At 51.2% G+C, this 14,937-nt stretch overlaps 1 protein-coding gene across 1 annotated transcript; it reads left to right on the top strand.

Annotated features, from left to right (window-relative positions):
- Positions 1 to 100: 100 nt before the first annotated feature.
- Positions 101 to 10,002, top strand: LOC122394304 (neural Wiskott-Aldrich syndrome protein-like). The gene is made up of 2 exons (XM_043391080.1): positions 101 to 263; positions 5,842 to 10,002. The coding sequence occupies exon 2, from the start codon at positions 5,864 to 5,866 to the stop codon at positions 7,379 to 7,381; it is 1,518 nt and encodes a 505-aa protein (XP_043247015.1). The 5' UTR covers positions 101 to 263; positions 5,842 to 5,863; the 3' UTR covers positions 7,382 to 10,002.
- Positions 10,003 to 14,937: the final 4,935 nt, after the last annotated feature.

Genomic DNA, 14,937 nt, shown 5'->3' with positions numbered 1-14,937 from the left:
AAGAAATGTGAAACGAACAAACGGATAAAAGCAAAAGGCTGGTTCACAGTTTCATCAGAGCGATACGTATATCGCGTGTGGGAAACTAGCCGCTCTAAAGAAGCAGCTGCTAAATTAAAGTTTCGTAATGAATCACCGACTGCGCCACTAATGTAACTAAATCGCAAGATCTGAATTCCATTGGACAGATGTGGGATTTGTGTATACAATGGGGCGTTTTGTAAATTGGAGGTGTGGTCATCGGAATAGATAAGAGGGATTTTGTGAGTATTTTATATTTCAGCTTCAGATCAAGATTTTCAATTCGTCGAAGTGATACTTCAAAAATTCGCTACTTGTTTTTGTTTGATTATGATTGAGCTTGTATTCAATCAGATAAATAAATGGGCCCAGGGGCCAGGCTGAACTCTGAAGCTATTTCATTTCAGGGTGATTTTCCCTGTTCCAAGTTCATTAACTTTTTGTTTTGGTATGGTATCAGTATTAAATCCTGTAAGACTATTGATAAAAGATGTAATAGTTAACTTTTGCATTTCATGTTGATGTTTTATTGTGTTGTAGGTACGGTACATTCTGGCCACTTCATGTCAGTCCCACGCACAAGGGGGAAAAGCTCAAATTATTGAGTGCTCAAAATATTGAGCGTGTGACGTCAGAGGCTCCCATAGGCGTAATGCTGAGGGCTCAAAAAATTGAGCCGTTTCAGGAACACGTTTTGCAAAAGCAACTCGCAACACCTAGGGAGAAATGGCAACACCCTAGGAGAATCACTAATGATGCAAAACAGATTAGGCTTTCATATTTTTCACTGCTCAAGCTTCAATGATTGGGGGAACACCAATTTATAGGTCGAAATCTTACGGCATACCAGGATGACCTAAAAACAGGCCAATATTTATGTCGAAATAAAAGTTATTTTTTGTCCATTCACGTTTTTTACTAGGGTTCTGTTGGAAAGAGCATTTTTCATACTACCCAAAATGATTGCGACTCAATTTCACATTACCCATATCGGAGAATATTTTTCATTTGGCGGCGCCGTTTGTTTATTTCGTCGCGACGTCTCCGGCCGTGTGGTCGTCGTCGTCCTTGTGTTGAAGGTAAGTTTTTATCGTTTTAGTTATACTTTTATGTTAAAAGGTACACTGAAAAGTTTGAATATGCTGTGATTTTAAATTTGGAAACACGTAAACGTCAATCAATTCACGTTTTCCTCGATTTGCGTGCAGATAAGTAACTGTCGACGAAAGTGGCGCCATCCGATATGATGTTTTGAAGGAAGGAGACACAACATATTTACGTGAAAATTTTTGTTTTTTAGTGGTCTAAGTGCTTCAAAGAGGCTGTGAATGTTTTCTTCACACAATTTTTCATTAGGTAGGATGAGGTAAAAGGTAGTTTCAGTCTTAACTTTCATATAATTGACATGAAAACATATGGTAGTCCACTGCTATCAGTGATTGAGTACCTTGATATTTGGCATTTCTTATTAATTTGAGCGTATTCTCTATCCATATGTCCTGATAGTAAGTGACAATACTCTGCCAATATGTTTCCATAGTTTTCACATTCATTTTCCAGTCCTTTACATAACATCACAATTTATAATCAACAAAACTCAACTCCTTCGTTACTTCACAACACTGACAGCATGACAGACTGACAGTCAACTATTGTGTGTGTGAATGCTGAAACAGGATAGCCACTTTGCTGACTGGCTCATATGAAATAAGATAAAAATGATCCTTTATATCATTTCCATCTGGAGGATCGAAGTCAACGGAAAAGGAAGGCCACTTTTAAGCCTGAAGGTCTAGGCCGCCAGATGCCAGTCGGCAGTCACCACCAAATTTATAATAGATTTATTCATTATTATACTTTGAGACCCAAAGGTCACTGGATCGGCATCACATTTTCAGTTTCAATATAGTAAAGGCTTTTTATTTGTATGATGTGAAATATTTTCATGAATCAGAATTTAATTATCCCTAGGTACCTGGTAGAGGTTTCGGATTTAATGCTCATTGTTGGTGTGCAGTCAGGATTTTTTGACAGGTCCAGATAGGGAATCCTGAGCAATTTTATAGTAAAGTGGTCTCCTTATAATCACCACACATTTTATCAAAAGTATTTGCAGAACTCATTCAATGAAGAATTTTATCAATGTTGCACTCATTTCTTAGACGACCTAGGCTGCATCTTTTTTTAGTTCCTGTTGTATGACATATTTTCCATTTTCCACTGCATAAAGAAAAAAATCGTTTGAGATCACCAAACAGCTTTTCTTTTTCTGGCAGGTCTGCACAACCAAGCGGTCGCTGGCGAGGACGTCGGCCGTCCTTGTGGGTAAGGTCATCTGCTCAGCCTTTGTGGAGATCAGCAAGACGTCACCAAGATGAAGACTTCGCTGGAGCAGAAGCCGCTGACCCGTGTCCGATCGGGCAGGTCATGCTCGACGGCACGAGCCACAACTTGAACGACTTGGTGACATCAACAACATGGTGGAGCAGGTGAATGAGTTTGGCGACGTGTTGTGCGACTGCAAGAAGGGTTGTCTGCGTGTTCTGGCCGGCGGAGCGGCGACGCTGCGCAGTCTGTGCTGGCGGTGAGCAGCTGGCCGTGCTGACCGCGCGCGCCCACATGCGCCGACAACCTGTGCGGCTTCGACGGCCCCGGGACAGCCCGATGCCGCCCACTATGCGACGCCGACCGCGCACTGTCCGCACGGCCACATGGAGGTGTGCCCGCGCCTTTTGCCCGCACGCCGCTACCTCGCAGCTGGTCTGCAACCACGCCGTCGCCGCCTGTAGCCCGATAACAAAACGGCTGTCTGAAAATGCCGCGTGTTCTTTGTGATGTTGCTACTGTGATGGTTGCTACTGCTGGTCTGAGACTCGATGTTTCCATTCGTCCTTTACATGTTAAGGATTTGATAATGATTAGCTTAGTCCGAGCTTAGGTCGTTTATATCATTTGTTATATGGCATATTTTGGATCAAAGCAGTACGACACTGCCTCCTGCTTTTGTGATGTATGCTGGCAAGACGCAGGTTCCGGTCGCAGGTCACCCGGTTCCAATGTGGTCGGGCTGGCATGCGATAATGTGATGTTGTTTTGCTCGTCTCTGTGTTCCACACTTGATGATGTTTGTGAATCTAACCCACATTGTATAGTATTTTTGTTTGTTTGCGGCCGATAGCCTTGTAAGTTGTAACCGTGGCAATACAGTTTTTCCTGCTATAATTCTCCAATATTCAAGCGTGGGTGGATATCTTTCTGTATTCACGTATTCCCTTCTTCCAGTACAGTCAGAGAATATCAATACAGTATTCATACGGATTATTCAAGCCCTGTATAATTATTTGAGGTGTGCCGAATCCGAAACGCGACCGATAAAACTACTAGCGGAAAATGTGACATGATGCCATGGGTTTGTGAAAAGTTTAGGTACCACGTAGCATTCAACTTACTGCATTTCTGTTTCAACTCAGTTTAACGTATTTCAACGAACATAACATCAGAAATGGCAGCCAGTACCTGCTTCACCTGTCACGGAGAACGCTCAAAAAATTGAGTGTAGATGCTGGCCGGCACTCAATTTTTTGAGCGCCAGCTGACTGTCGTCTGTCGTGGCGCTCAATTTATTGAGTATCGCGGTCCCGAGCGACAAGTGGCGCTCAAAAAGTTGAGCGTCTTTAGGGCATTTTCTTTCCAAAAACACCGATATGAATTATCACGGCAAGTGTTCGAGAAGAAACCTTGTTGCTCTCTCTTGCCATTGATACCTTATTTGGATACGATATTTGCCGTAGTGTGACGCTAACGGCATTGTAAAATACCATCGTTTCGCCTATTCCTTCATAATGGGGCCCGCTCAATTTTTTGAGCGCTCAATTTTTTGAGCTTTTCCCCCTTGTGCGTGGGACTGATGTAGGATGATACTGACTACTGAGAGCTATGCCAAGGGCTTAGGAGAGTTGCACGCATTTCGTTCAATGGTTGTAGGTAGACCAGAGTGTCTATCTGTTTCCATATTTTTAACAGCAATTCTCTTGGCCATACAGGGACTGAATATACGCAGGCACATGTATTAATTAGGACTGCTTTGCATAAACTTAATGATTTGTTTTCTTACACATACTTGCATAACCATAATTAGATTGTGTTTTTATTTACAACTTCTTTGAGTGTGCTTTATAAAACCAAGCTTTCGTAATGTGGGAAGTGTGACAGATGCCAGGCACCCTATGAAAGCAAGAGTCAATCGAACACACAACTCCACACATCTTAAAATATCATTTTGATGAGGGGTTACAGGATGCATTTATATAACTGTAGGAACCATGAAATGATGAACTGCAAGACACACAACCCCAAGGGCTGTGTGGTGTGTATACTTACCACTTGAACAGAACTAGCAAAAGCTGTTTAACATTGATTTGTGCTTGCTGAAAAGAGATGCAGTAGAACTTAGATAAGACTCTGAGCCTGAAGTATTTAAGTCTCTCTCTCTCTCTCTCTCTCTCTCTCTCTCTCTCTCTCTCTCTCTCTCTCTCTCTCTCTCTCTCTCTCTCTCTCTCTCTCTCTCTCTCTCTCTCTCTCTCTCTCTCTCTCTCTCTCTCTCTCTCTCTCTCTCTCTCTCTCTCTCTCTCTCTCTCTCTCTCTCTCTCTCTCTCTCTCTCTCTCTCTCTCTCTCTCTCTCTCTCTCTCTCTCTCTCTCTCTCTCTCTCTCTCTCTCTCTCTCTCTCTCTCTCTCTCTCTCTCTCTCTCTCTCTCTCTCTCTCTCTCTCTCTCTCTCTCTCTCTCTCTCTCTCTCTCTCTCTCTCTCTCTCTCTCTCTCTCTCTCTCTCTCTCTCTCTCTCTCTCTCTCTCTCTCTCTCTCTCTCTCTCTCTCTCTCTCTCTCTCTCTCTCTCTCTCTCTCTCTCTCTCTCTCTCTCTCTCTCTCTCTCTCTCTCTCTCTCTCTCTCCTCTCTCTCTCTCTCTCTCTCTCTCTCTCTCTCTCTCTCTCTCTCTCTCTCTCTCTCTCTCTCTCTCTCTCTCTCTCTCTCTCTCTCTCTCTCTCCTCTCCTCTCTCTCTCTCTCTCTCTCTCTCTCTCTCTCTCTCTCTCTCTCTCTCTCTCTCTCTCTCTCTCTCTCTCTCTCTCTCTCCTCTCTCTCTCTCTCTCTCTCTCTCTCTCTCTCTCTCTCTCTCTCTCTCCTCTCTCTCTCTCTCTCTCTCTCTCTCTCTCTCTCTCTCTCTCTCTCTCTCTCTCTCTCTCCTCTCTCTCTCTCTCTCTCTCTCTCTCTCCTCTCTCTCTCTCTCTCTCTCTCTCTCTCTCTCTCTCTCCTCTCTCTCTCTCCTCTCTCTCTCTCCTCTCTCTCTCTCCTCTCTCTCTCTCCTCTCTCTCTCTCTCTCTCTCTCTCCTCTCTCTCTCTCTCTCTCTCTCTCTCTCTCTCTCTCTCTCTCTCTCTCTCTCTCTCTCTCTCTCTCTCCTCTCTCTCTCTCTCTCTCTCTCTCTCTCTCTCTCTCTCTCTCTCTCTCTCTCTCTCTCTCTCTCTCTCTCTCTCTCCCTCCCTCCCTCCTTAAATAATTTTCTTTTCTTCCAATCTCCATCTCAGGGCTTGGTGCATTCCTGATCCCTCACTCCCTATGTGCATTTACTAAATGCACTAAGGTATTTACTAAATGAAAGACTTTCATCTCTTTCATCTCTGTCATCTCTTTACCTTTACATATGCCCAACTTTGTTCCAAATAGTTAAGTTAAACAGCATTATGACTCATCACTGATTTATGACAGTCAACTTAATTATGCGTTTGGAATTGATGTCGTTGTTGATTCAGCTCCTCTGTCCTGACAGGTAGCGTCACACCATTACGGCCATGACGATGCCGATGCGGCCGCCGCCGCCGGCCGCTGGCGTGCAGTCGAGCCGCCCGGCGGAGAACGTGCCCACCCAGCTGCTGACCCCGGAGGAGAACCAGCGCCTGTTCCGGCTGCTGGGCGAGCGCTGCCAGACGCTGGCCACCGCCATCGTGCAGCTGTACTGCACCAGCCCGCCCACGCACACCGCCTGGATCCGGCACGACACGGGCGTCGTCTGCTTCGTGCGCGACAACTCGCGACGCGCCTACTTCCTGCAGCTCTACTCGGCCGACGCGCGCCTCTGGGAGCAGGAGCTCTACCAGAACTTCAAGTACAGCCGCACTCGGAATTTCTTCCACACATTTGAGGCTCACGATTGCCGAGCGGGGCTCAACTTTGCCGATGAGTCGGAGGCTGACCAGTTCGGTAGGCGCATTGAAGAGCACCTGCACAACAAGCAGCTCAAGAAGGAGCAGCGCTTCCGGTCCCGTCAGATGGGCGAAAGTCGCCACTCGAACGGCACCCTGCCACGCTCGGGCACCATGCCTCAGCAGCGGCCAGCACCCACGCAACAGCTTGACCGTGGTCTGCCGCGAGGAAAGCAGAAGAGAAACAAACTGAGCAAGGCCGACATCTCGCTGCCTACCAACTTCCAGCATATCTCGCATGTTGGTTGGGACCCACACAAAGGCTTCGACCTGGAGAACGTCGACCCCAATCTGAAACAGTTCTTCAACCGAGCTGGTGTGTCAGACACTCAGCTACAGGACCAGGACACGCGGAAGTTCATCTACGACTTCATCGACAAGCACGGCGGTGTGGAGGCGGCCATCAAGGAGGTGCACCAGCTGGGTGTGCCGGGAGCGGCGCCCGGGCCGCCGCCACCGGTCCCCACTCGGCAGCCGCCGGCGTCCGGCCGGCCAACAGCCCCGCCGGCGCCGCCAGTCCGCTCCACACCGCCCCTGACGCACAGCGGCGCCGCGCCGCCGCCGCCGCCCAGTCGTACCCGGCAGGCGCCGCCGCAGCCGCCGTCCGCCGCCGCCAAACCAGGCGCTCCGGCGCCGCCGCCCCCGCCGCCAGTACCCAGTTCAGCGCCTCCACCTCCTCCGCCTCCGCCTCCGCCCCCGCCCGCGGGCGTACCGGCGCCGCCGCCACCGCCCCCGCCGCCGTCAGCGGCCGCCAAACCGGGCCTGCCCGCGGTCTCTGACAGTCGCAGTCAGCTGCTGGACTCCATCCGGGCGGGCACCACGCTGCGGCCAGTAGCGGCCTCCAATGACACAGGAGGCAGCGGCGGCGGCGGCGGTGGTGGTGGTGGCGGCCGGGATGACCTGATGGCACAGATCCGCGGCGGCGCCACGCTGCGACACGTCACCGACAAACCGGCGCCTGCGCCCGCGGCCTCCGAGGCGCCGCCGCCCGGCCTGGCCGGCGCCCTGGCGCGCGCGCTGGCCGACAGGAAGCGCGTCATCCACTCCAGCGACGAAGACGATGATGACGACGATGAGGAAGACGATGATGACGAGTGGGAGGACTAGATGGAGCCGGAGGACGCTTGGGATTGGTCGTCGCCGTGCTTGCCGCGGTGAGATCTGTCTGAGTCGCCATCGTGCCTTCCCATCCACCGGTGGGGCCGTTCCCAGGGTGCTGAAGCCCTGTCTCGGCCACAGTTCAGCGAGTATTGGGGCGGGAGTATTGTGTTCGACCTCTGTAACGATTGCAGTGCCCTGACGTCGGGGTTACAGTCTTATTGCTTTGCAAGATCGTAAGCAGGTTAATCGCGGCGAATCTATATTAAAGCGTTTGCTGAGTGGTGTGATTGAATGAAAAGGGGATGATTTGTTCATTTACCACTGAGGCGAATTTAAGGTGTCAGAGGAATGTATGTTGTAGCACTTTGTTAACGATATATTATATAATGCATATTCCTTGACTAGTCCTGTCTTTGGGGTATTTTCGAAAGACGATGGGCAAGATGGCGAATATTGGCGGTAACATCTATGGTTTGTGAATCATACTTGCGAAATAAATCGTGTTCAGTGATTAAAATTTATATCGTAGTCATATACTCACTGTCGTATTCATCTAGGTAAGAAAAGTTCACTCATACTTCCATATGAATTGTGTCTCACGGTGACCTCTTATTCACAGGAGAGATATTTGTATCACGCCCATATTGCCTCTTCAAGTCGTGGGAACTCGTTAAGTACGTTTAAGGTTTAGGTAATCCCGGTGTGGAATGCTATGCAGTGGCTTGCAAAGCTACCATCCATGGGCCTTAAGATTTTTCGAATGACGAGATTCGTCCCGAAAGTTTTATTTTTGTTTGGGCTAGTCGCCGATTCCACCTCACTGATTGTGGACAGTTATGAGCGACCCTATCCTTGGTGTATCGAAGGGCTAGCCGACACTTGACACAGCCATAATTTGTCGTCCAGACCGGAGGATCAGATCCGGTGTCATGATGGTTGCCTAGCAACTGATGGTGTTACAAATTGGCTAAGAAGTTTTGTCAAACCTTGAAAAATGTTTAGGATCAACATGAGCTGATTGCACAACTTATATGGCCTTGGATTGCACGACAGACTGGAAGACAAATCAGTAGCGCCGCCCATGCATGTAGGGACATATGCGTATAAAAATAGGCATTTGCGAAAATTTCACAGTAAACATTCCGTTTAGTTTCAGGAACTGAGTACGTGAAGGTTTGAGTTCCAGAAGCATCGCAAAAGGATCAGCAATGTATTACTATTCCAGCACTTCAAGAGGTAGCCGCCACATCGAGCAAAGTCAAGGAGGTGGAACGTACGACATGGACTTCTACGCGACATCGTACTCTCTCGCTCACAATAAGCCGGCCTACAAGCCGAACCCGCCACTCATCCGGAACGGAACTGGCTTCATCCGCTCTCTGGTGCCAACTGGTGACATCGGCGTAATGGCCGGAGCTGAGGTGAAGGCCCTCACCAGTGGGCTGTGCCGGTCCGCGCTGCCCGAGCGGCACCCGCCCTGGGTGATGCACGACGGCCGCGAGCCCCTGCCGGCCACCGTCAACGACAGCACCGCGTCTGGGTACGCCAGCAACGCCACGCCCACGCACCAGCTGGTCAAATTTCCCAGGGACTGGAGGCAGCCGGACAGCCGGGCAGAAACGTTTCCCAAGCACCAGCCACTGGCGCGACAGCACCTGGCTAAGAACGAGCACAACGACTACGTCTCCGAGTACCACGCCATCTTCAAGCAGAAGCCCTTCCACGGGGACCTCTCCGGCACTCGCTGTCCGGAGAACCCAGAGATCATCTGCAGCACGGGCTTCACGCACGAGCGCGGCGCCGAGGGCGGTCCGCAGGCGCGTCATTTCGCCACACCGCCCACCGCCTACCAGAGCTACTTCTCCACGGCGCCGCTGGGTCCCGGCGCTCAGCTGCCCTCCACCAGCACGGACACCAGGGACGTGGGCACGGGCTACCCCAACCAGCGGCCGGTGACGGTGGCCGGTCAGCTGCGGCCTCCGCAGACCAAACACCAGCAGGACTTCGGCAACCCGGCCGACCGGGAGCCCGGCGCCATCCTGCTGCCCACCAAAATCAACAGCTCCGGCTTCAACTCCAACAACCCCATCAAACAGCTGCAGCTCGACCGGAGGACGTTCTGCACCGACTACACGGAGGCGTTCGCCGACCGCACGCCGCAGGGCGCCGACCGCGAGGGACACACCACGGGCAACATCACGGCGCGCGTACAAACCTTCTACCCGCTGGCCTCGTTCCGACATCGCTATCAGGACCACGGCGACGCCGAGAAGCGGCCCGAACGGCAGGCGTACCCGCAGCGCTCCTGGGCGGCGCGCTCAGGGCCGGGCACTATTGGAGCACAGCGCTCCGACGGCCCGCTCGCCGAGGTCGCTGGGTAGGACGGAGGCCACAGCGCGGCCTCAGGCTCCCTCCGACCGCAAAGGAACGTGCATGAAGTGTCCACGTGTTTAACTCATAGTCCTTCGTTATCCAATCGAGACGGGTCCACGCGATATTTACGCCACAGTTCAGTTCAGAAAGCCTACTATGCATTTCATCATTATTGGCGAAAGCACCTGGTAGAGAAAACTCTCCGTAGAAAATAATTGCTGCCATATCGCTCCAAATAAACTACGAAATTAGCATGTTCGTCAAGTGTGCAGCCGATTGATATCAAACAGCTGTTTGATATTCGAATCCAGCGGACCCCTACGATCCGGCTCATAATCACCTAAATGATAGATCTTGACCTCCTGAGTACGATAAGCACAAAATCTAAGCTCGGCAAGCCTTACTTACGGAGTTATCAAGGGTCAAAGTTCAAGGTCAGTCAGGCCGGACCCTTTCAATTTTCTTACAAATTTGCTCACTGATAGATAAAAATGTGCTGATCACGACAATAGTAAAAGCTTAGCTCGGCACGCCCTGACCTAGGAGTACGGCGAGGTCAAAGGTCGCGGCCACGTTGAGGTCACGTGACCCTTCTAGATCGGACCCCACAGATTTCTTTGAAATTTGGTGGGATAATACATTTAGAATCACTTATTACTGTGCTTAAATAAATAATCTCGGCAAGCCTCATTTTCTGAGAAATTATGGGTCAAAGGTCAAGGTCATTGACCTGCGGACCCCTTCAATTTTCGTAAAATTTCGTTTTTCCCTTCAGTTTTATTTTCTCAATCGAATGGTAGTATTAGCTAAGCTCGGCAAGCCTTTCTATGACTAGGTTTTTAATTAAATAGAATAAATATTTTCAGTCAAACATGGCTGACCAGCACTTTGAATTGCGCTTCAGCGACAAACAAGGCGCAAAAAAATGTAAACACCGCGCTGGTCTACCGTCCACCGGCAATGGTCAAGCATAGAGGTTGGTTGCTGCCTAGGATTGAGGAGTAAGGTAAAAATAATCATTATCAATAGAATAATCTATATCGCAGTCATTAACCTCCAATAAATTATATTATTGGAATTATTGTTGCAAGTAAGTTCTGTGACTTGCTAAGATGTAATGTACCTAAATTGAAATTCCCAATGTTCAACCAATTCTTGTTCCAATCATTGTATTTATTTTATACCTATGATATTATCGTTCATATCGGTAAGGGGCTTAATGTATGACATTTGGCCAAGCCCCATGCAGCCACTTGCGTCTGTTGAAACATATCAACATTCTCGGTCAAGGCTGTCGGCGATTAACCACTTGCCCCCTTTTTTGATGGTGTAGGCTCGGTCAACCAGCTCAAGGACTGACTTGCTGCTCACTAGGCCCACCTACATCCCACCCATGCCCCATGGTGTGACATGCAGCTTATCTTGAAGTTTGAACCAGATAACAAAGACATTACAGTTATGCCTCTAAAAATTGTCATGCACCGTAAGTGAGTGTATTTTCAACCATTCCACTGTTGATTAACTCAGCTTTATAGTCAGATTCATATTCAGTGGATTGAATGAACCCCGTTGGCCCGGTACCTGATACATGAGACACCTGACAGGAATGGTCTGCGGTTGTGGGAGGAATGGTCTGCAGTGGTGGCCTCTCACTGTCCCTGACTGCCTCTCACTGCCCCTGACTGCCCCTGACTGCCTTTCATTGCCTCTCACTGCCTCTACTTGCCTCTCACCATCTCACTGCCTCTCACTGCCCTGACTGCCTCTCACCGCCTCTCACTGCCTCTCACTGCCTCCTGCCCTGCCTCTGACTGCCTTCCCCTGACTGCCTCTGACTGCCTCAGCCCTGCCTCTGACTGCCTGCCTCTGCTCTCACTGACTGCCTTTGCTCTCACTGCCTCTCACTGCCTCTCACCACCTCTCACTGCCTCTCACTGCCTTTCACGCCTCTCACTGCCTCTCACCGCCTCTCACCACCTTTCACTGCCTCTCACTTCCTCTGACTGCCTCCTGCCCTGCCGCTGACTGTCTGCCTCTGCCCTCACTGCCTCTCACTGCCTCTCACTGCCCTGACTGCCCCTGTTTGCCTCTCACCACCTCTCACCACCTCTCACCGCCTCTCACTGCCTCTCACTGCCTTTCACTGCCTATCACCGCCTCTCACCACCTCTCATTTCCTCTCACTGCCTCTCACTTCCCCTGACTTCCTCTGACTGCCTCCTGCCCTGCCTCTCACTGCCTCTCACTGCCTCTCACCGCCTCTCACTGCCTCTCACCGCCTCTCACTACCTGTCACTGCCTCTCACTGCCTCTCACTGCCTCTCACTTCCCCTGACTTCCTCTGACTGCCTCCTGCCCTGCCTCTCACTGCCTCTCACTGCCTCTCACTGCCTCTCACTGCCTCTCACCGCCTCTCACCGCCTCTCACTGCCTCTCACCGCCTCTCACTGCCTCTCACTACCTGTCACTGCCTCTCACTGCCTCTCACTGTCCCTGACTGCCCCTCACTGCCTCTCACCGCCTCTCACTGCCTCTTACTGCCTCTCATTGCCTCTAACTTCCTCTCACTGCCTCTCACTGCCTCTCACTGCATGTTTTTACCTCTCACCACCTCTCGCCGCCTCTCATTGCCTCTCACCGCCTCTCACTGCCTCCTGCTCTGCCTCTGACTGCCTGCATCTGCTCACTGACTGCCTCTCATCGTCTCTACTGCCTCTCACTGCCTCTCACCGCCTCTCACTGCCTCTTACTGCCTCTCATTGCCTCTAACATCCTCTCACTGCCTCTCACTGCATGTCACTGCCTCTCACCGCCTCTCGCCGCCTCTCACTGCCTCTCACCTCTTCTCACTGCCTCCTTCCCTGTCTCTGACTGCCTGCCTCTGCTCACTGACTTCCTCTCACCGCCTCTCACTGCCTCTCGCCGCCTCTCACTGCCTCTCGCCGGTGATTGGCTGCTTGGGCTCCTGCCCTCGAGGCGCATGCGAGGTGACCTCGGGTCAGCGCGCGGTTATTGAGGGTAGTTCGTTCTGGATGCTCGGCGGGGAAGTGCTCGCTGTGTGGGTGGAAGTGGTGCTCTGGCTGTGGTGTGGTGGTGGTGCACAATACAGCAAGTGAAATATCTTAACTGGTGTGGAGAGGAGCTGGACCAGTGGAAAAGGGGACGCGACAGTGAACAGCAGCAAGTCTTCTCAGCGTGCGAGTAGCCGATCATTTCCTTTCATCCGGGACTCATAACACGGCCTCTTCCGGGGTGTGTGAGGGAGGCGGCCACAGTGTCTCGCCATCGAGTCACTGAGCTTAAACTCGTTCCCCGGGTCTTGCCATCGAGGCTCGGGTGCGGGGTCTCCGCTCAGACAGGGGTGCGACCAGTCGGCTCCGGCTAACCTTGCCATCGAGGCGCCGGAGTATCGGTTGATCTGTCCAATTACAGTGGTCTCGCCATCGAGAGGCTGGCATTGGGCAGCGGCTGGCGTCTTCCTCACCATCCTGATCTACCCATCGCTCTCCTACAGTCCTTGTCTATCATCCGGCTAAATAAGTGTCGTTGGCGTGTGAAATACCAGAGGACACGTGGCGACATTTCTGGTCCTCCGCGGGCCGGATTGCGACCAGTGAGCTGAACAGGAGAAGATGGGGATAGAAAAAGAAGAGGCAAAGGATGTCAAACGGCCCGATCCCACTGCAGATGGAGCTTTTAAGGATGTTAGAGATCAAGAGCTTGCTGGTCTGCGACGACTGCGTGGTATCAAGAGGGCTGTCGTGACGAGGGTGTCCAAGGTGTTAGAGGCAGAGATAGCAAGACATCGGAACCGCGATTGCATCCAGGAAGTAAACGGAAGGTTGAAAGAAGCTTTTTCTGATTTGAGAAAAGTTCATCAGGAGTATGAAACCAAACTCAATGACGCAGAACTGGAGGAAGCTCAGCGATACGCTGATAATCTTGAAGAAGAAGAGTCGGCTATTCGGGGGAAGATCCAGCTGTACCTTCAAGAGTTGGATGAAGCCAAGTCATCAGCTGCCACTTCCCGTCACACTCGAAGTCGTGCCAAGTCACACACGTCAGCAGGCACCGCAGTTTCAGTTCGATCCAGAGAGGCTGCTGTGGAACTGGATGACGCTGATCGCAAGCTGCGGGACCTCCAAGCTCAAGTGGAAGAGAGTCGTCGGAACATGAAAGAAAGACAAGAATTAGATGAACGCGACAGGGTGCTACAGCTCAGAATAGCTGAAGAGGCCCGCGACAGAGCTGCTCGGAAGGTGCACATGTATCAGGCTGCGGAAGACGAATTGAACTGGGATCGTCGGCATGATTTCGACGAAGCAGCTGTCAAAGGAAGAAAGGCATCTGCTGAAGGTGCGGGGGTAGATCAAGCTGCCGAACCACCGCATCGCTCGAGCGTACCCGACTATGTGCCTGGTCCAAGACCACAAGGACCTAAAGCTGCTCCGGAAGTGGAGGTGGATGGTTCATCTCTGAACCCAGACAACTGGACATCAAACAGCAAAGGGCAGGAGAAGCACGGGCATCCACCTCCTGGGATGTCAGCTTTTACCAACAGTGTTCCACGTCTTAATTTACCGCGGTTCACAGGCGAACCAAGTGAGTGGCCGCGCTGGATCAGTCTCTTCAGAGCACTGGTTCACGATCAGGCATCTCTCTCTGACACGGAGCGGATGGCGCTTCTACAGCAAGCAGTAGATGGAGTCGCCCATCAAGCCATCGAGGGATTCTTGTTCAATGGCAAGATGTATCACCAGGCGTTGGCAAGGCTGCACGAGCGTTTCGGTCGAGAAGGTGACATCAGTCAAGCATATCTCAGTTCCATGTTTGCGACCCCAGCTCCTTCAATCAACAACATCGCCTCAGTGGAGAGGTTCAGTTCAGCTGTCAGCAACACTGTGCTGACGCTGCGCGCTCTGAACCACTACAATGATCTGAGAGCCATCGAGAATCTGCGTCGAGTGGTATTGAAGCTTCCTGCGGAGTTGTCCTACCAGTGGGGACGAGAAGTGCATCAGATGCATCCCAAGCAGCCCGATCTGGAGATCTTCAGCAAGTGGCTGGAGACAGAGACTGCCATCTTGAGAAACTCGGCCAACCATAACCGCGATCCAGAAAGAAAAAGGCCATCCACGAGTGCACGGGAGACCTCGGCGCGACGAACAACTCTGACTACGTCGGCCACG

Source organism: Amphibalanus amphitrite, unplaced genomic scaffold (genome assembly GCF_019059575.1).
Source record: "Amphibalanus amphitrite isolate SeventyFive unplaced genomic scaffold, NRLGWU_Aamphi_draft 000584F_arrow, whole genome shotgun sequence".
NCBI lineage: Eukaryota > Metazoa > Arthropoda > Thecostraca > Balanomorpha > Balanidae > Amphibalanus > Amphibalanus amphitrite.
Note: the sequence above shows the minus strand (reverse complement) of the source record. Positions and strands in the feature narration are given on the sequence as shown.